The sequence below is a fragment of the Vespula pensylvanica genome, chromosome 2 (genome assembly GCF_014466175.1).
Source record: "Vespula pensylvanica isolate Volc-1 chromosome 2, ASM1446617v1, whole genome shotgun sequence".
Classification (NCBI taxonomy): domain Eukaryota; kingdom Metazoa; phylum Arthropoda; class Insecta; order Hymenoptera; family Vespidae; genus Vespula; species Vespula pensylvanica.
In genome coordinates, this window is record NC_057686.1 from 14,102,483 (window position 1) to 14,122,759 (window position 20,277).

At 35.3% G+C, this 20,277-nt stretch overlaps 1 protein-coding gene across 3 annotated transcripts in view; it reads left to right on the forward strand.

Annotated features, from left to right (window-relative positions):
• LOC122638086 (zwei Ig domain protein zig-8) overlaps window positions 1–20,277 on the forward strand; it is a 175,475-nt gene that overhangs the window by 123,992 nt on the left and 31,206 nt on the right. For all 3 annotated transcript variants that reach the window (XM_043830756.1, XM_043830753.1, XM_043830754.1), the window contains exon 4: window positions 2,623–2,784. In XM_043830756.1, coding sequence (XP_043686691.1) covers window positions 2,623–2,784 — 162 coding nt within the window. The remainder of the gene's footprint in view (window positions 1–2,622; window positions 2,785–20,277) is intronic.

Below are 20,277 nucleotides of genomic sequence, written 5' to 3' on the forward strand. Positions count from 1 at the left end.
ATCTCTTTTTTTGTTGTTGTTTTTTTCTGGTTTTTGTAATTCACAAAGAAATTTTCACAGTGGAACAATGTTCTTTTCAATATAATAATGATAAGTATAGGAACATCGTTATTATTTACGTTATATCAATGAGTCTTTCACAGCTTTTTAATTAAATGTGCATTATATGCCGCGCCTAATTATTTTCTTTCCGCCCTAATTAATTCTCTTCTATTGATGTTACCTACATAGAAAATGTTTTTCATCTCAACAAGTAAAATCAAAACTTAAGTTCATTATAACGGTTGGTTTTTAAATGAAATGCGAATCACATATGGATGTAGGTGCTTCACGTAATTCTATTCTGTCCCGATAAAATCAATGTTATGCGTATACATGTGCGTATGCGTATGCGTGCGTTTGCGTGCGTATGCGTGCGTATGCGTGCGTATGCGTGCGTATGTGTGCGTATGTGCACACATGTTCACAACAAACACTTGGAACTATTACGTGCGTCCAATTACGATATTGTCCTCGATATTAGATCATTATCAAAATGAAATTCGTAAATTAATAACCCGTATAAAAGCTCTTTACGATTGTACGTTGCTTCATGTATTTACTCCCATCGAAAAATACAATTAAATAAAACGGTAAATCGTTGTGGTTAAATTCGAAACGTTTATCAAATCAGAAATGATTCGTCAGAATCAAACGCGATATCCTATTTTCGTTTGTTTCAAAAAGTTATCCACGTTTAAAAGGAAATAATAAAAGAAGATAGCAATGTAGAGTATCGATCTGTTTGATTCCAAAGGAACGAGTATTCGGTATATGTGACCAAGGATTTATTTTACGAGCAAGTTTTCATCTTGAACATTCATTGACGTCAACGAAAGTTGGCAGAACAAACGTCAGACTAAGATGTAAACCAGTATTGCTCTAGAAACGATAGCAGAAGGGTAGATAGAGTTCGACGATGGGGGTCGAAGTTTTAAGTCGAGGAAAAACACGTCGAACGTTTCCGGTTAAACTCTGTCCACCGTAAAAAACTTCAAACGAGTAAGGAAGTCCTCTTCGAGAACAAGAAGAAAGATTCTTCGCGAGTAACGGGAAATCTATTGAAAAGTACCGACAAGTTGATGCTTGACCCAAGAGTTTTCAATGGGCACCACCAGTCGAGTGGATTAAGTTGTCTTCTCGTGCAAAATCTTCGATCATAATTTGGGTCTGAATCCGATTTATTCGAGACCAGACGGAAAGATTCTATATGAATGGGAGAAGGAGAAAGAGGGAAATCGATAATTCTTCTCGTTACTCGAATAAAAGTCTAACACCATAAACAGCTCGATCGTATCGGAGAAATGTCAATGTTCTTTCTCGTCTATAAAATGAAGGAGGCTGTAAAATAAAACGGCTAACGTATAAATATAAATATATGTAATAATATCAAAAATAGTTTATACCTAGGTAAATATGTATGTGTGTGTGTGTGTGTGTGTGTGTGTGTGTACACGTGTGTGTGTTTGTTCCGGAAGCAATCGATATTTCGAGGATGATATAGGTAACTAGGTATCACGATAAGCGTCATACAAATACGTATTATTATGCGTAATCCAAGAACTCAGTCCTTCGCATGCTTTATGCCGGAAAAACGACGTCGAAACGCGACGACCGTGATTGGCTTTCGTCGGTTTATGCCTTATGTTTTATGCATTCTCTTTCCGCAATAATCTTAAAAGGGTAGGGGAGAAGAAACGAAAGGAATAACGGTCATGAGTAAGAAGGAAGAGGATGAGGAAGGAAAGGAGGGAAGTAGTAGGAGGGTAAAGAGAAAGAGAGGTGAATCTCTGACATTCCTTAGAGACCCGGATTATATTTCCGACTATCGCAATTTTCTCGTTCGTGCGGATATCGTCGTCGTCTTTTCTTCAAAATTGTCTTACAAGTTCGTTTCGCTGAAATGAATGTACATAGGATATGAAATCGACGATAGACGGACGAGAATACACACGTAGTTCTATGTATGTATATCTACACACATATATATATATATATATATATATATATATATATATATACGTGGTTTCGGGCTTTCGTACCCTTCGTCTCGCAAATTCCGTAAAGCACTCTAGGGATTCAACGCGTGTATCGCGAATACTCGAAAATTCTATTTGCGATCATTCATCCTTCTGTATAATTAATGCAATACTCCATAATTGCAAGTTATTCCGTATATCAAATATTGTATATAACGAGATTATAGAAATATAAATTCTTATAAGTATGTAATTTATGATAATATAATATAATAACAGATCATTTATAAATCGTATAAAACAGACTTACGTGTTCGTACCGTAGGTTAAATTCTTCTGAATTTACGAGTCTTATAGTACGACGAAAATGTAAAACGTAAACACAAAGTTATAAACAATGCGAGAAACAAAGACGTATATCTTTCTAAGAACGAACGTGTCCTTCTAAGAAGTTGTTTATACTTTTAGTACGTACTTACCCATAGGACGTTTGAACTCTACTCTCGAGCATGTTTCATACCTTCCGTGACCTTCTACGAGAACACACGTTACGCGGAGCGCAAATAAAACGTGAAAGTAATCCAAGTTAACGATCGTGTTACAGATCTCGTGGATCCGTCGTCGTGACTTCCATGTTCTAACGAGTTCAACGTTCACGTACACGAACGACGAGCGGTTTCAAGTATTACACGCTGAAGGTTCGGACGATTGGACTCTTCAAATCAAATACGTCCAAGAAAGAGACAATGGGACCTACGAGTGTCAGGTAAGTGGCCACACCTACTGTAATTTCACGAAAGTGCGATATTATTAGTACGGCCATTTTCTACGAACGTCCGAAGTCATTTAACCAACAAGCATCGAACCTCTCTAATTTCGTTCCTTTCGAACTTTTTAACAACGATATTAAATAACAGAAAAGAAAAGATAGATATCATTAACCAAGGATTTTCTGATAACTTTATATCAACGAAACTCATTTTATATTTCATAGCAAAAAGAGAAGAAAAAAGCAATTCATTCTTTAATAGATAAGATAAAACGAACACACCTTTGTAATCTCTTTAATTAAGCATAGTAACGAATAGAATATTTCGACGAATTGAAATGATGTCAGCGACCAAAAAAAAAAAAAAAATAAACGAACGAACGAACGAACGTATGCTCTCCGAAGAGAAAGAAAAAACAAAGGTAGGAAAAAAATGAGAGAGTATCTCTGGGCAGATTTTTACTTCGGTTAGATGTGTTTTCAAGCTGTGCAAAGTAATGCGCATATCAGGGAAAAGTATCACGAGATGCTCTTTCGAGAGTATCCAAAAGAGTGAAAGAGAGAAAGAGGGATAGAGAGGTAAGAAAGGCCGGTGACACTCAACGGATTAAAGTGAAACGTAAATCAAATTGTACAGAAAGCTAGAATGTAAAGGCCGCGAACATCTGAGCTCGATACTCACGTTAAGCTTTCGAAAATATCGTGCTTTACTTTTCCTTCTATATATATATGTGTGTGTGTGTGTATGGGTGTGTGTATGTATGTATGTATGTATGTATGTATATGTGTGTATATGTATATATATAAAATATACACATGACATATATTTTTCCGTGCAAGGATAATGGTATAAGAAACTCGAAGAAAAAGAAAACTACGAAATGAAAACCAAAACTTTTTCTCTCTTTGTTTCCTCTATCTCTCTTTTTTCTTCGTTGTATCTTCGTTCCGATAAACTTTACAGAAGAAACGATAATATTTCTAATCTTTCGAAACTAGCGAAGTTCATTTATAAGTAGTCGTTTATCCTTTTCTCTTTTTTTTTTTTTTATATTAGTTCCATATCAACGATCTGTGTAACTTCTTTCGATGAACTTGAAGAAAGTTTTAGTTTATATCACCAACTTTATTTTTACCACTTCTCTCTCTCTATATATATATATATATATATATATATATATATATGTCTGTGTAAATATATATAATTTTATACATGTACAATAGTCAAGCGTATATTAATCAGAGTTTCAGAATAGTTGAAATTATTTCGTTCTTTTTATTTAGATATTTATTTAGATAGCTGTTAGTTGGATAAAAATTGTTGATAAAAATTTTACGTTAATCTACTTTCGATAGAAAAATATAGTTGTCCGGTATATCGACTTTCTTTGCAATCCAGTAAAAGATTCAGAATCGAGATGAAAGTTAACATAATATATATCTATTTTAGTCGTTTTAACAATGCGATGCAGTACGAGCGCCAGGAATAATTTACTACTTGGCACGATCTGAGAGTATCATTCTTTCTATGTATCGTGACCGATAAAACGTTAGAATTTGCTCGGCTATCGATCGATAAGAAACAGTGGAAGGAATATGGAAACGTAGTAAAGAAATAAAGATGAATTTCTCTTTATTTCTATTTTTTCTTCTTTTCTATAACGATAGACGAAGCAATTAATTAGAATAGAAAATAATTAAAATTTTCGAATAGTTGTCGAGGGAAAACGTTGACGTGAAAAAGCCACAGTTCAATTCAAACAAATCGATGGAATTGAAATTTCCTCGTTTATATCAACGCTACATAAATATACGTGAACGTGTCCGTGAACCAACGGTTAAACAATGAAATGTTAAAGTAAAACGCTTGAAAAACGTCAAAAGTATGGGCTGGTAACATCGGGTGTACTCGAGTGCGAGAGAGCGACCCGTAACTGTACCGTTTAATTGTTATGCATGTACATCTGTCTACGTGACGCATAGCTGCATTTACAAAGTGCAATTCGCAACAGTTCATTATGTCGGTGGAGAGTCTCAGCGGTCCACGGGATAGCCGAGGTCGTCGTCCGTTTGAGGCCACGGGAACGAGAGAAAAATCGATAGAGCCAAAATAATTTCACGAGGATTAGTCGGATTTTAATAAATTTAACGTTTCGAACTTATTCTCTGTTCTCTTTAAATCTCATCCAGTAATAATATTGTTTCCCATACCCTCCCATTTCTGCAGTAAAACTAACTCGTTTAAATGTTATGATCTAATCAATAAGTAAATTATTAATATATCTAAACGATAATTTTGTACGTTATTATATTTGGTTTACCTGTTCATATATAAATGTAGTTACTTTTAATTAAATATCGATATTTAATTGGCAGCAAACTCCACGTCAACGTACGTACCAAGAAAATTACGATCTCGCTGCAAAAACTTTTTAAATGATAATAAAATAAATAGAAAGATACATTTTGAAAATAGATTTTGTATACATCTTTATATAATATAAATACTTTCGCAAAAGTATTATTTATTGGCATCGAAAAAGTATTCAATATCCTTCAGTTCTGATTAATTAAACAATTAGTTAGATCCCTTTAGATGCGTGGAAAAACTAGATAATTCTAATTGCTTTTCAGCATTGTAAGAAGATGAGTAGAAAGTATTACCGTAGTAATTAGGAACGGTGAATATATTATCGTCCTGACCGCTTTTCTTGGTGCATGAAACTCTACGTATGTACTAACGATTAAACGTAATTGAAAATGGAATAATGGAAACCTTTGGAGTAATCGGGAACTCATCGCCTCAGGTTACGTTCGTGACACAACGAGAATGCCTCGTCAAAGGCTATAAAGAATTTTAAAAGAAGAGAAGAAAAAGCTTCTCTTCTATGCACAAGATAAAGGGAAAAAAAGAGAGAGAAAAAGAATCTATCGGTTTGCGTTTTTCAAAGCTACGAACGTGTTCTCGATTCGATCGATATTCTCGTCTACGAACTCTCGATTCTGCCAGAACATTTTGCATTAAAGTTTACTATGTAAACTTCAGATACGTGTCGAATGGATAACGACGACTCGAGATATGAATTATGATATCTTCGTTCGTTACACGATCAATAAGAATTTAATCCTTTTCTCATACATATATTTTCACGAAAGGTAATTAAAACTTTCAACGAATTCTTTCGATAATTTCTTTCGATGAAACTAATCACTTATTTTTACTAAAATTTTTATCGATTAAATTAATCGAAAAAGTGTTAAAAGGGAAAAAAAAGTTGTATCTCCGACGAGGAACTCTATAACGACGGTACGTAACGTAGCCAACCGAGTATATTTGGCGAATGAAATGAATGCCATCATTAACGAGAAAATAATCAAAGCGAAACTTTCATGCGGGAGCTTTACGATATCCAACAAATGGATTTACTATCAGCTTTACATACAAAATTTCTTTCTTGTCGTTTATGTAAGCGTACAAACGTTGTAACGAGTACCAAAAAAATTAATCATATGAAATTTTTCACAAACGATACACTGCTTTTACTTACAGAGTATGCTCTATATTGAGTAATCATTTATTATTACTGTATGAAGTAATAATTTTTTTTTAACTAGAAAATCGATTCAGTTTTCCAGAATTATTTAATACGTAACCAACTTTCTGCATTTAAAAAATTGAAAATCTTTAAAACCGTTCTTCACTAATTTGCATCGATTTCGAAAAGCATCCTATCGTTTCTTACGAATTTACACGATTTTAGACGATCAAACGTATAAATATCGTACTATTTCTTATTTTAATTTCTTTGACGCCGCGAAAACCATTCAAGATCGCTAAACTTCTCGTTGGCATAAAACGCGACGCGATGAGACAAAGCAAAGGGACTATCGTAAATTCCATAAAGAGCGCTTTAGCAGAGTCGTTGCAAAACCACATTATACGGTTTAGTACGTCGGACATATCCAGCTCTATCTTGAAAATATTATAACATAGAGACAATGTAAAAAATGTAGTCTCTGTTGTCGTCGTGTGACGTTGTCTCGTCCCAAGATGATAAAAATGAAAGAAACAAACGTCACATTGTTTGCAAAATGAAGAGAGGATGAGATGAGGAAGTAGAAGGAAAAAGAAAAAGAAAAAGAAAAAGAAGAAAAAAACGACAGGTCTTTTCTTCTGAAAGAAATAAGATTCTCTCAAGATGCGTCTTTGTGTCGATGTTGCGAGAGAAAAGATGCTTGGTACTTTTTAACAACTTCTTACGAAGAAACGCAAGAGTTTTCTTTTCCCATGAATACAGAAAATTATGTGGCAGAACGATGTTTGTTACGTGCAGCAAGAGAAAAGAGGACCTGACACGCATTCTCCAGCACAGTTACGTTGTACTCGCTTTTATCTGCCTTCGTCCTAAACCTAAATGAAATTTTTAATTTTGCAAAACAGGAACGACTATAAAAGAATACGAATACAGACTCAGCGAGACTTTTCTTCATTTAGCTTGTGAATTCCAACGAAAGAAGACTGGATATAAAGTGCGAGGAAGAACAAGCTTATACGCGAAGTGACGTTTGAAAGATAAAACGCGTAACTCTTAATATAAAAGGAAAAATATGTAACTTATCTCCATCGAGATTTAAATCTCGACAAGAGAATTGAGATATACGATATATAATAAATATACTCGATATTTCCTTTTACGAGATATACTATCTTCATCAGTATTTTTATATATTCATTTTTTAACGATGCAATTTACTTTTATTTTAAATCAACAGTGCACCTCTGTATTCGTATTATTCGTTATTACGTGCTTATTTAATGTCAATTTAGTTTCGACGATGTATTTATTTATTATTATTCATTTATTTATTTATTTATTTATTTATTTATTTATTTATTTATTTGTTTATTTATTCATTTATTCAAACAACCTAATGCGCGTGTGACAGAGAAAAGTAAAATTTGGTAAAATTATCCTAAAGCCAAGTGTAATTTCGTTTAAAGACTCGTCTAAATCGTTCAAGCTCGTCTTGATATTTATCTAAATACCGAAAGCTATCGGATAGCTATGATACTCGTGTGGAAATTGGATCGCTTATGGTGCCACGTAGAAAACGAGCAAAGTCTCCTTCGACGCAGTCTCGCGTTCTCCGTATCAAAGTCTACGGTATCGTCGTAGATAAGGACTCGTTAAGCTTTCGAGGGTTGAAACTGGGAATAGGTTTGAACTTTGGTTCGAGCTTGAGAGTCATGGTAAAACGAGATTTCAAAGGCTCCCTCCTCGTTTCGTCAGAGTTCGATTTCACGCGATCCTTTGTACGTAGTACGACGACAAGATTTCTTTAACGAAGAATATCTATCGCGACCACTGCTTCCAATTTTATCTCTGGAAAAGAGATCTCTTAAAATGTAGAAAGAGGAAAACGTTCATCATCGTGATAGAAACGATTTTATCGATAAATCTGTAAGAATATTCGTCCTATGACTTTTCCTTCCTATTTTCTCCCTTCCTTTCTTTCTTTCTCTCTCTCTCTCTCTCTCTCTCTCTCTCTCTCTCTCTCTCTCTCTCTCTCTCTCTCTCTCTCTCTCTCTCTCTCTCTCTCTTTACCTACATATATTTATTGATTGATCTATTATTTCTCTTTGTTCGATGACAATGCGAACTGTCTCTTTCTTTCTATGTATATGTACACATATATGTATTTGTACACGAAGGAAAAATGAACAAAACAAAAATAAAATTCTATTTTCTACGACTTCATCTCTTTTTCTTTTTTTTTTCTTTGAATACTTTTTAGATTGAATATAGGTATATACGTTTGCGTATGTGTATATATATACTATATACTATATACGTATATAATATCTGTATATACACACATATATATAATGAAATAGCACTTGGAAGTGAAACGGAAAGAAACGCGTAAACATAGATTAAGGGATGTATCTTAAAAGCAAGTACTCCCAAAATGAACAGAGTTTTGCCATTTTGCAATAACAGTAAGAAGTTAAGTATTATACCACGATAACAGATTTTATCGCTGCAGAACTGTTTGATATGACAGCAATAGTACGAACCTTTGTTATTTCTCTTCCTCTCTCGCTATCTCTATATATACTTTCTTTTTCTCCTGTTGTGAAAAGCAGATAATATAACTTTTCTGATACATCCTTTAACGAGGTGAGAGTAACGAAAATAATTGAGTCAAGAAAAAGCAAAAAGTAATTTTATTAAAATTTACAAACTTTCCACATATAATATCTATAATACATCTACTTTAAAATGATTGTCTTAATTACCGATTTATAGATCGACCTTTGAGATAAATTGTTGGAATAATTGAAAAAATATATATAAATACGAGATTTATTGATATTTCTTAGAATTAATCCGTAGAATTTTATTATTCGTTGAAATATTTAATTAATCTAATTGAAAGGGAGACGATAGCATAGAACAGATAAAAAAGTCCGATTCTCGAAATTAGTTCGGACAATGGATTTGTACGAACGATACGAAATTAACGGCTTTGAACAACTCGCGCTGTCCGATAATTAAGTATAAAACGTGCAACGCGTACCGATTAAATGTACCCTTAACTTAATTACAAAGAACAGAGACGATAGACGAAGGATAGAAAATACGAGACGGGTAGGTGGATGAACCTGAGATAGTAGGTGAATCGTGATCGTGATCTTTCATGCTTCCTGCCAATTTAAAACTTTTCTCTTGGCTTCCGTTCGCCCGACTTACGTTCTTATCAAAAATCTTCACTACCGTTTAAAGAAAACTTTACGTGTCAATGTAAACGTGAACCAATATTCATTTACATATGAATAGTATAATATCAGTAAATACATTTTATATGTACGTTTAGATTTTTATCTTTACAGGAAACAATTTCGTTTTCTCTGTTTCGTTGAAGAAATTTTTATTGCGTTTGTTTGAAATATTCATTCGAAGGAGTTACATATTCTCCTACAAAGTTCAATTTCTCGAAATGCAATACCAATTAACTTCGATGAATTGTCCGTTGACATATCAAGTATGTTCAAGCATTCTGTCGTCTCGTAACGAAATTATCAGCAGTTATGTACGTTCCGTCGCCAAGGGATATTAGCTCATCCTCGTAAAACAATAATGCGCGACGTTGCTTATGAGCGCATACTATCCTTTCAAGAGATACAACACGATCAATTAAATGCATGTATATATTAGAACATTCTCATTTATCTAGTCATCGGTAAATTACTATTTCCTACGTCATCCGATTGATCGAAATCAACAAACAGTTTTTCTATACAAAATTTACCTTCACTCCAAGTTTTACCTATTTTCTCTTAATTACACGACGCGGAGAATATTGGATGTTATTAAAGAAAATTAAATAGGAAATACAATCTCTCGTGAATTCAAGAAAAGACTCACTGTAGGCATCTCCGCACATCTATATAAATTAATTAGAAGTTAAAGCAAAGATTAAATTAAATAATAAACAAGAGGAAGAAGAAGGGAATAAAAGAATCGATCGAATGAAATCCGTCTCGTAACTGATAAAAAATAATAATAAAAAATAACTGGTTCAAAAAAAAAGAGGTGGAAAAGTTGTCGAGATCATGGAAAGATTTTATGATATTCAAGAACGGCTGTTAGACGAAGGGGTAGTATTATACCTATGAAGTTAGGTAAAACGATTGCCGGAAGCAACATCAGGTAACGTAAGGTGTCCAACACGTTTCACTCTGTCATAATGAAATTACTAGTTGCTCATCGAGTTGCCAAGGAATATTAGCTTGCGGTCATAAAACAATAACTACCCGATCGTATTCCTTGATCATTAATGCAGACTGAAATTTCCCAAGTTCCAAGGTATCCTTAATCGTCTTCATCCCATCTTGTATGTATATACGTAACATATACTACCTGTACTAACGTATTACCTACAAACACTCTCACACAACTATATATATATATGTATGTATGTATGTATGTATGTATGTATGTATGTATGTATGTATATATATATATATATATATATATATATATATATATATATATACCTATTTTATCTATCCATCTATATATCGATCTCATCTTGGTCCGACTTAGAAAGATGGACACGAAGGATCTCAAGTTGAAATCCAATAACCTACAAAGTCCTTTATAATCTCTCCTTGAATTACTTTCTAAAGGTGCTACAGGCTGCTCGGTCTGCTGAGAAAAAGAAGAAAGCTTTCCAACTAATCTACAGTGGACGGGGTAGCTTCACTGGACCGATGCTACCTCATTACGTTCTAATTAAGAACGCCTTTAATTTCGTAATACTTTTCTATCAAACTTTGAGGAAAATTCTTGAAAGACTATCAGGAAATAGTAAACCGATAGTAACGTCGATTATTATATATTCATCGAGAGACGAGACGTTTAATAACCATTAACAAATAACGAAAACTATGAAGAAGTGCTAGAGGTAAGATAATGAATCTCGCATAACTTTCGAATATCGATACTTAGAATCACCAAAAAAAAAAAAAAAAAATAAAAAATAGATGAAATAATCGTTGAATTTTACTATGTAAAGATAAGAAAGTATATATATTTTATATGTATGTGTGTGTGTATGTGTATGTGTATAGTAACTTGTTTTAAAGTCTAAAAAGTAATAAAATTCATCGAGATAAGATCAAGGTACATCGTTATGAAATTATGAGCAACTCGCAACGATTCGAAGAACGACGTTTTTAATTTCGAACTTTTTTCCTATGTTTACCAGACACGAACGTCTGTCGCGAGTTCATAAATCGTATTTACCCGTTTACATATTTTATGTTGCCATGAGCTGGATAGGCACAAAGATAGAAGGAAAAGGAGAAGAGCGGTAAAAAAATTCGATTAAAGTAGCGACTCGAAGAAAGTATAGAGGAAAAAGAGAAAAAAAAGAGTAGTAGTAGAGTTCAAAAGTAGAGAACAGAAAGTTTAGCCACGAGCTAGAAATACAAGTAAAAGTTGAAGTAGGAATAAAGGAGGACAAATTTTGTGATCTCTAAACACAAAATCGAATGGACCTTCCGTTCCTATTCTTTGCTTTCTTTAAACTTCAATACAGGTGAAAGCATATGATAATACATATTCCAAGTCAAATGACTCTCTCTTTCTCTCTTTTTTCTCTCTTCCTCTATCTTTCTCTGTCTGAACTTTTCTACATATATATTTATTTTACCCCAAGAGATGCTTTCGTCATAGCTTCAAAGGACTTGGAATACCTCAGACGTATTTGAGGCTCAAACGCGTGTCTTCCTATCTCTATTTCACCTTACCCCAGAAATGTTCCCACCCCTCGATTCTCGCACCAGTTTCTACCCTCCTTTGCTTTCTCTTACACTGTCTTTCGCTAGACACTCTACTAGCATCGAGCTACCACCTCTCATTCTATATATATATATATATATATATATATATATATATATATATTCCTCTATCACTCTATCTCTCTCCCTCCCTCTCTCTTCGCTCTCATTTTCCAAGCCGACACGTACACACACAAATGCGAGAATACATGTACGTGTATCCGCAAAGTTGATGAAACTTTCGTCTCTGCGACGACCGCAAGCCGTGCGAGACTGCTTTTGGACCGCTTGTTTCCGCATTTCCAGAAAGGACCGTTCCTTTTCTCGAAAAGTCGACGTTGAGTCGCGCCTGGATATAATTGGATCGGCTACTCTTGGAATTTTTTCGTTCTCTTTCTGTCTTTCTATACACATACATACATACATACATACGTACGTACATACATATAAAACACACGTTTATATAAGTATACAACATATATATGTGTATATATATGTGTGTATATATATATATATATGTACTTCTCTTTTCTCTTCACCAAAGTCTCGTAAGTTGGTTCTTTTTCACGAAGTTCGCTAGCAACGAATTACACATCGTTCTCGTCTTGTCACGTTGAACGTTCCACAGAGAGACAAAAAGAAACGCCATTAAAAACTCGCGCGTACGTAGTACGATGTTTAGTCGTTTCGAATGATCAAACGAATAAGAAAAAGAACAAAAGAGAAAGACGTGGATCGATTTTCTCTCCTCTCCTTTACCATGTTCCGTGAGAACGAACCTTCATCCAGCTACGACTCGAAAAGATACCTCTATCCTCTCCCTAGTTCTCTCTTTCCTCATCCCTTTCCTACGAAAAAGAAAAACGAATAAATCGAACCGACCTAGACTCGGAAGAAGAAACGAGTCACCCGTCAGCTTTTATAGCCACTTCCTACACCGGCTGAACCTTACTCGCGACCATAAAAAATATCGCTCCCCTACGGTGGAAATCAGTTTTTCGGTAGGATTCGAGAAGAAGGATAACATTGCTACGTGCTCCTATATCTTGCAGAAAGAAAGAGAGAGAGAGAGAGAGAGAGAGAGAAAGAAAAAGGAAGAAAGACACGTATCAACTATATAGTCTCATACATATGTCTTTATACAGGTTTGTATGTATACGTTAACACAACAAACACGTATTACGTACACTTATAGATACTTATAGATATCTACACATACGCCTATGTAGGATTCAAGAGCTCAGAGACTCGCGTGCAATCCGCGTTTCATCCGAGAGAGATCGAGGGACCTCTACATTTATGTCTTTCTCTCTCTCTCTCTCTCTCTCTCTCTCTCTCTCTCTCTTCTCTTCTCTTCTCTTTCTCTCTCTCACTCACTCAATCCTGAACAACAGCCCATCTACCCTTCACGAACCAACAGTTCAGCCTAGTTCCACTTTTTCTCCTTCTTTTCCTTCTTTTTCTTCTTCTCCTTCTTCTTCTTCTTCTTCTTCTTCCTCTTCTGCCGTTGCTTTCCTTTTTCTTTTTCTTTTTCTCATACTCTTACTGTTCCCCAACTTGCACAGCAGTTGTTTCTGTTTTTCCGTGCACGATGGTAGCGACGTCTCCCCGGGACTCTGATAAAATCGATTTCGTTCGTGAACGACGTAGATGCGACGAGTGTGGTAATACCAGCATCTACTATCTTTTTAAATAAGAGGGTGGAAGAGTGAGAGAGAAAGACAAAGAAACGGTCTCGTAAGCAATAGTACACTTCTAACGTGACTGAGTCGTCCCTTTTTTCGTCAAAAATAAACGCAGAGTTAAAACCACGTACCAACCTCTAGTTTGTTCCCTCGTCAGTACCCATGAGCGTTACTAAAAGAAAGCTTCTTTCAATGTGACTTTTCTATCCCTTCTTCTTTTTCCTTCTTCTTTACTAATACTCTCTCAACACGCGCATAGAATTTCTTAGTACTCCAAAAGTACTAAGGTGGCGACCTCGAGGATCTCTTAACACATCGATCGTCTCCGCCATTTTTCTTCCTCTCTTTCTTTCTTGTTCTTTCTTTCTCTATCTCAACAATGTGCAATAAGATTCGACGAAGAAACTGTATAGTCTTTGAGCGGGCTTTATCGTACTCGCAAACGGATTCCAAATAAAACCAACAAGAAGAGGAAAATTCGTTCGAAGAAAGAAAAGAGGTGAACTTGTCACCGTTCGAAAGGATTCTTTCTTTCTTAAGACGTATGTATTGTGTTATATATATTACATTGTGTATATATATATATATATATATATATATGTATATATATATATAGGAAGTACTTACAATATCAATGCTGGAGATATTTCTATTTCCATTACATCGTACCATGTTCACGACGCGGTTTAAATGCGGGATACTCATGAATCGTTGAGGTAGTCTCGCGGGAGATCTCTTCAAAGTAATTTCGTAGATAAGCGCACCAAATTTTCATCGACCTTCGTTGCGTCAGAGTTATATAATAATTGAGAAAGGGAGAGGATGAAAGAGAGAGAGAGAGAGAGAGAGAGAGAGAGAGAGAGAGAGAGATTGAGTTATTTTCATTTGTGCTATTTCAGAAAATTTAAATAACAAAGCCTTAAAAATTGACATATGTCTATGTATATGAAAGATATCATTTTTAACAAGCACATTAATTACAGCGACGATAATCACATATGTACGAACTTGAAAAATTAATTAAATGCATAAAGTTCAATGACGTATATACGCTCGTTCGAATATACTGTCTAATTGAAAATTTCATTATCGTTTGATTTGAAATTGTTGAAAACCAACGAACGATTCACGTCTATCTATAATATAACGAAAATCGAAAGGTCAATTTGATTAAAAAGCTCGCACGTAACGTCACATTGAATTATGAAAGGAAAGACTTCTCGAAGAACCATCGTAAATCTCTATTAAGAAATATTTTTTGGACGTTAGGGGTGTGGCCCTCTCCTTCTTTTCATAAAATCAACGCCAACACCCCGAAGCCACCGAAAGCACCGCTAATCGGCCTTTAGACGTCAGCAACGGGCAGGATTGGATTATTAAATTCCGACGGTGGAATATTGATCTGTAGAATAGCTATTGTTCGCCGAGAGCAATGGAGCTCGATAACACCGCGTAGTAGGCGAATGGAAAGTGCGTCGTGAATTAGAGGATTAGTCCGCATCGCGTGCTCCGGACAGCCTTGTAAATAATATCTTCGTGATATAACTAAATGGCCCGGTTTCGAAGCGCACGATTCAACGTCAAAGATTTTTCCGAGGTCGACATTATTTTTTCTAAACACGATAACCAAGCTATAAAACGAAATCGCCATTTCTCAACTAGAATAGAGGTTTTTTACAGAAACCTTTTTCCTTTTCTTATTTCCTTCCTTATCCAGTTTGGATAAATGCAATGTCGTTCCATAAAAACGAGGAAAGAATGAATGAACGTTGGTTAAAGAAATGGATGGATTTAATGGTATTAATTAAACCGGAGACGTCCCTTTTCTAACGTTATTTATTGTTCGTCCCGGTAGCAATCTTCGAGGGTATTGAGATCCTTTGAAATTTTATTTCATTCAGTAAAATAATTACAATAATTCCGAAAAATATAATACTCAAGTCGTGAATATTCGGAGCTATCCGTCGGAAGAACGATATTTTCTCGTGTCCGAGTATTTGTCAACGAACTTCCTCCGTAACTACTTCGTTAAACGCCTTGAAGGGGCTCTCTGCCTCGTAAATTCCTATTTGCCAACTCCGTTTTATTTGCTTTGAACGAACGTCGACATTTGAGGTCTAACCACTAGTGAGAAAGGTGCATACGATTCGACTTAGAATTTATTTTCCTTTGGCGTTGAGAATGACGTTCTGTAATAAATTTTGTTTAACGATTTAGTCGAGAAACGACCGTAGGCTGTCTTTTTCTTTTTTCATAAATTTTAACGAGAACGACGTTAACGATGGTAGGAGGAAGAGAAGAACCTTCTTGAAACCGAACGTCATTCGCTTGCACACGTAATAAGGCTGGTCGACGTCTGGGCGCCGTGGCGCACGCCATCTCATTAATATAGATACCCTTTGATGAGTAGTCGACCGTTTCTACGATGGATCCTTGAAACCGTACTAGCGGGTTAACACATTTGCCTGTTTAGTACTACCTTCTCCGCTGGTACGTATATATAGGCATGTATGTACGTATTTATGTATATATCTATATATCTATGTATGTATGTATGTATGTACACATGTATATCGCTACAGACTACATTGCAATTTCCCGTCGAAGAAGGAGCGTGCGTATCCGCCGGAAACGAAATCCGATCGATCGTAGAAGCTTAAACTTCGTTTCGGTGGCAGCTGTAACGTGTAATTAAAAGTACTCTACGATTCGAAAGGATAGAGAAAAAACGTTACTCGAATTAGAAGACTCGTTCTCTTTGTTACATTCGGAGAAGGAAGACTGAAGAAGAAGAACGACGAAAGTTTAGCTTTTAAAACAAAACTTTCCACCCGATAATACCTCTTCTACACGGAATTAGAAAATAGCAATAAATATTTGTCCTTTGTTCGGTCGTAAAATGTATTCCGAAATTATTTCCTCCGAGTTCTTGATATACCTGTTTGTCCCAACAGTTTGTAAAATGATGTTTGGGGAAAAACGCGTTTCAAGTTTCATGCGATGAAAAGTAGAAATCCCTACTGTTGATGAAAAGATGCGTGACTCTAATTTAAAAAGGCAGACATGCGATAGCTGTCGCTTAAAAGCCAATAACTTTGGTAATTTTTAGAATTTTTAAATTTCCCTTTAGCAGCATATTCTTTACACGTCGAAGAAGTGAAAAGTTAAAAAAAAAGAAAAGAAAAGAAAAAGATGGATGTTTTGAAAGTTCTAGACCGAGTCTTCCCTTAACAGAATTTATTGGAACTATAATGCATAGAGACGTATTCGACTTATTCGTATTCGATTTACGACTAGAACTTTATCTTCCGTGAATTAATAATTGAATCAATGTACGAAGAACCATTATAGATATCTTCGCATGTACGAGCGGATATATCTACGTACATGATGTTCATGAAAATCGTATTATTTCGAAACGTACATACCTATAATTAGAATCTATATTTATTTCATACTGCATACTAAAGATTCCTATCGCAGTACATCCTATTGTTTTCTTAAACAAAACAAGAAACAAGTATTTTGCATAGACATCACCCAGACGGATGTAAAGCTCACAATAGAAATTACGTAAACAGCAATCTTCTTAAACTTTCTATTCTTCTGTCTAGAATTGTTACACCGAAGCTATATAGTATATGGTGCGAAATAGTGTCTGACTAAATTCGAACCGAATAGTTGTTAAATTGCGAAACTCTTACGGAAAAGAAGCAATCTTTTTCTTTTCTCTTTCTCTTCTTCTCATTCTCCTTTTTTCTTTCTCTTTTTCTTCTAAAACTCGAAGCTACGAATATACCTTTAGCCAAGCTAAGACATTGGAAACGAAATGCAAGGGGCTGTTATTCTCTGGGCATTACCCGAGAGCACTCACGAGTTAATGTGTCTCCGCAAGGCTGTATACACGTACACACCTACGTAAAATAAAAATCGAAGATATCCCTTGTGAGATGAGAGACGGGGAGCAAAAAGAGGGAGAGAATAAAAGAACGAACAAAGACAGTAATGGCGTACGAAGACGAGGAGGGGAAGAAAGAGGGAAAATAAGGCAGAAAAAGAAAGAGAGATAATTAATAACCGCTGAGTGATTAAAAAGACTCGCCGTTTAATTTGAAACGGACCTTCTTCGGACTCAAAAGCAAGACATCGGCTCGATGATAAAAGTTTACACGCGGAATCACATCGGAGAAAGACTTTCCATCCATCGAAAAAGAATCTATTACCGTTGAGCTTCGGGAAATTATTACACAGATTAGAGACCTCGAACTCGGCTTGGAAATAAAGTTGCGCGAAAGCTCATTAAAATACGGAAAGAAAAGTGTCATATACTTTTCTATGAACTTTGCTCTCCGGCGGCATCCAAATACAAATGCTGTCGGGAGCGTGTAGTAGTAAAGTAACGGAGAAATACACGGAACTGCAGAAGTAAGGAGAAAAGAGAGACGGTTAAGTAATTGTGAAAGTTCGAGACAGTTAAAATGGAGAGGAAAGTAGAAAATAGAGAGTCGAAGGAATATCGCTAGGAAGAAATTTTCCGGAATAAAGAAAGGAAAAAAAGCAAATTAGGATCTTGAAAGACGTCTGACTGTGTGTCTATCTACATATATGTGTTAAGACAGTATCAAAGACTAAATAAAATACGTCATTATCTCGACTACCATCTCGACTGCACTTAAGGGCGACTCTTTACAACGCCGTCAAACATAAGAATACTTATGTATTATACTTCGAAAAATCGACTCCTTGAATTTCCATCTAATTACGACGGAATAAAAAACATCTTCGTACGATCGAAATCCAATTTTCAAAAGAGCACTCGCGCGAGACGTTAAAAACTCGATATAAAGAGAGAGAGAGAGAGAAAGAGAGAGAGAGAGACAAAGGGAAAGACAAAGAGAAAGAGAAAGAGAAAGAGAGAGACCGAGAGCCTTAAACTTTCCCAAGGGACGAAAAACGTAAAGAGCAACGATGTTTCCGATGAAATGGGATCGATCTCAACGAATCGGTTAGCGAACGTGTACCTACACAGCTAGAGCAAAATTGCTTGTCAGAGGAATTTATTTTCAACGAGAGGAAAATTTCGAATGATATTCGCTACTAGTCTCTCCCTTTAAATCGACTTGTCTTATCCGTTCCATATATTGGATGTTACAGCTCGACTTTCACTCCCTCGAAGACGACAAATGTAGCTATATTCTCGAAGCTTATTTATCAAATTATTCTAGTAGATTATTATCCCCTTACAAATGTATCGCATCATTCAAGTAATCCCAATATGATGTACATATATCGATAAATCGTAAGTACGTATATTCATTTATACATTCCAAATAGACGTCTACACTCACTTACCATAGATATTTCCACTGTACGAGGTATACTTCCATAATAATAATTCATTATCACTTCCGCCTCGACTCGGTTCAAGTTTAGTACTTGGATATTAACTTATGCGAGTTAAGATCGTGACTTGCTGGACCAAGAGGAAACTAGGTCAAATGATGATATAAAGTTGATTATTATTTTATGAATAATATCTAATGAAAACATATAGATGACTATTGGTTGTTACAAAAGAAAAATGGTAAGAAAGTAATCTTTAATAACGATGGAAAATAACGTAACGAACAAAAATATCGATTGATACATGCATCGTAATCGCTACAGCTATGATCGAAGGTGGGTCGAATATCGGAAACGAATGCAAGACGAACGGAAACTTAAAGCAAACAACTTCCTGAGTTACAATTTCGCCAGGAAGTTTGTGCTATCTTGTTGATACGAACATTCGATCCTACATGTCGTACACAATACGTCTCTCTTTATATAAGCAGAGGAAAGCTCGTTATTCTCGCATTTGCAACTGTACAATTTGCGATCGTAGAGACCGGTGTGTACCGGCTTGCTAATGAGCAACGAACCGATATTGCCTGGCTTAGACCAAGGATTACCTTCTCGAAAACGCTCCAGAAGTCTTTACAACCGAGGAGTGCCGTGTAAAATCCGCACTGAGATCTGAATACGCGTTATTATGACCTGTTTTGTAACGAGATATACGCCGACGACGACGACCACAACGACGAAGAAAATTTCAAATAAAGAATGTCTACGAACGATCGCAAAAAATAATGATATAAAACCGTAAAAGGATACGTTTTAAGATAAAACAAATCATTTTTATCACGACATTTTCAAACGAGTAAGAAACTAGAGCAAAGTTCGGTTAGAAATAAAATTGTCATCCAACAATTCTTGTTTTCTCCACGTAGATATTGTTCTGTATTAAACCTTTTTACAAATTAAACTGAAATATTGAAATTAAAATTTCTCCGGGTTAAAATATTTAATCGTATTAGTAACTTTGAAAATAGTACGTTCAGATAAACAAAATAAAAGAAGAATGGTTTCGTATCCAAAAGAGTGAGGAGACGCGAATTTTTTAACTCATACTGAAGA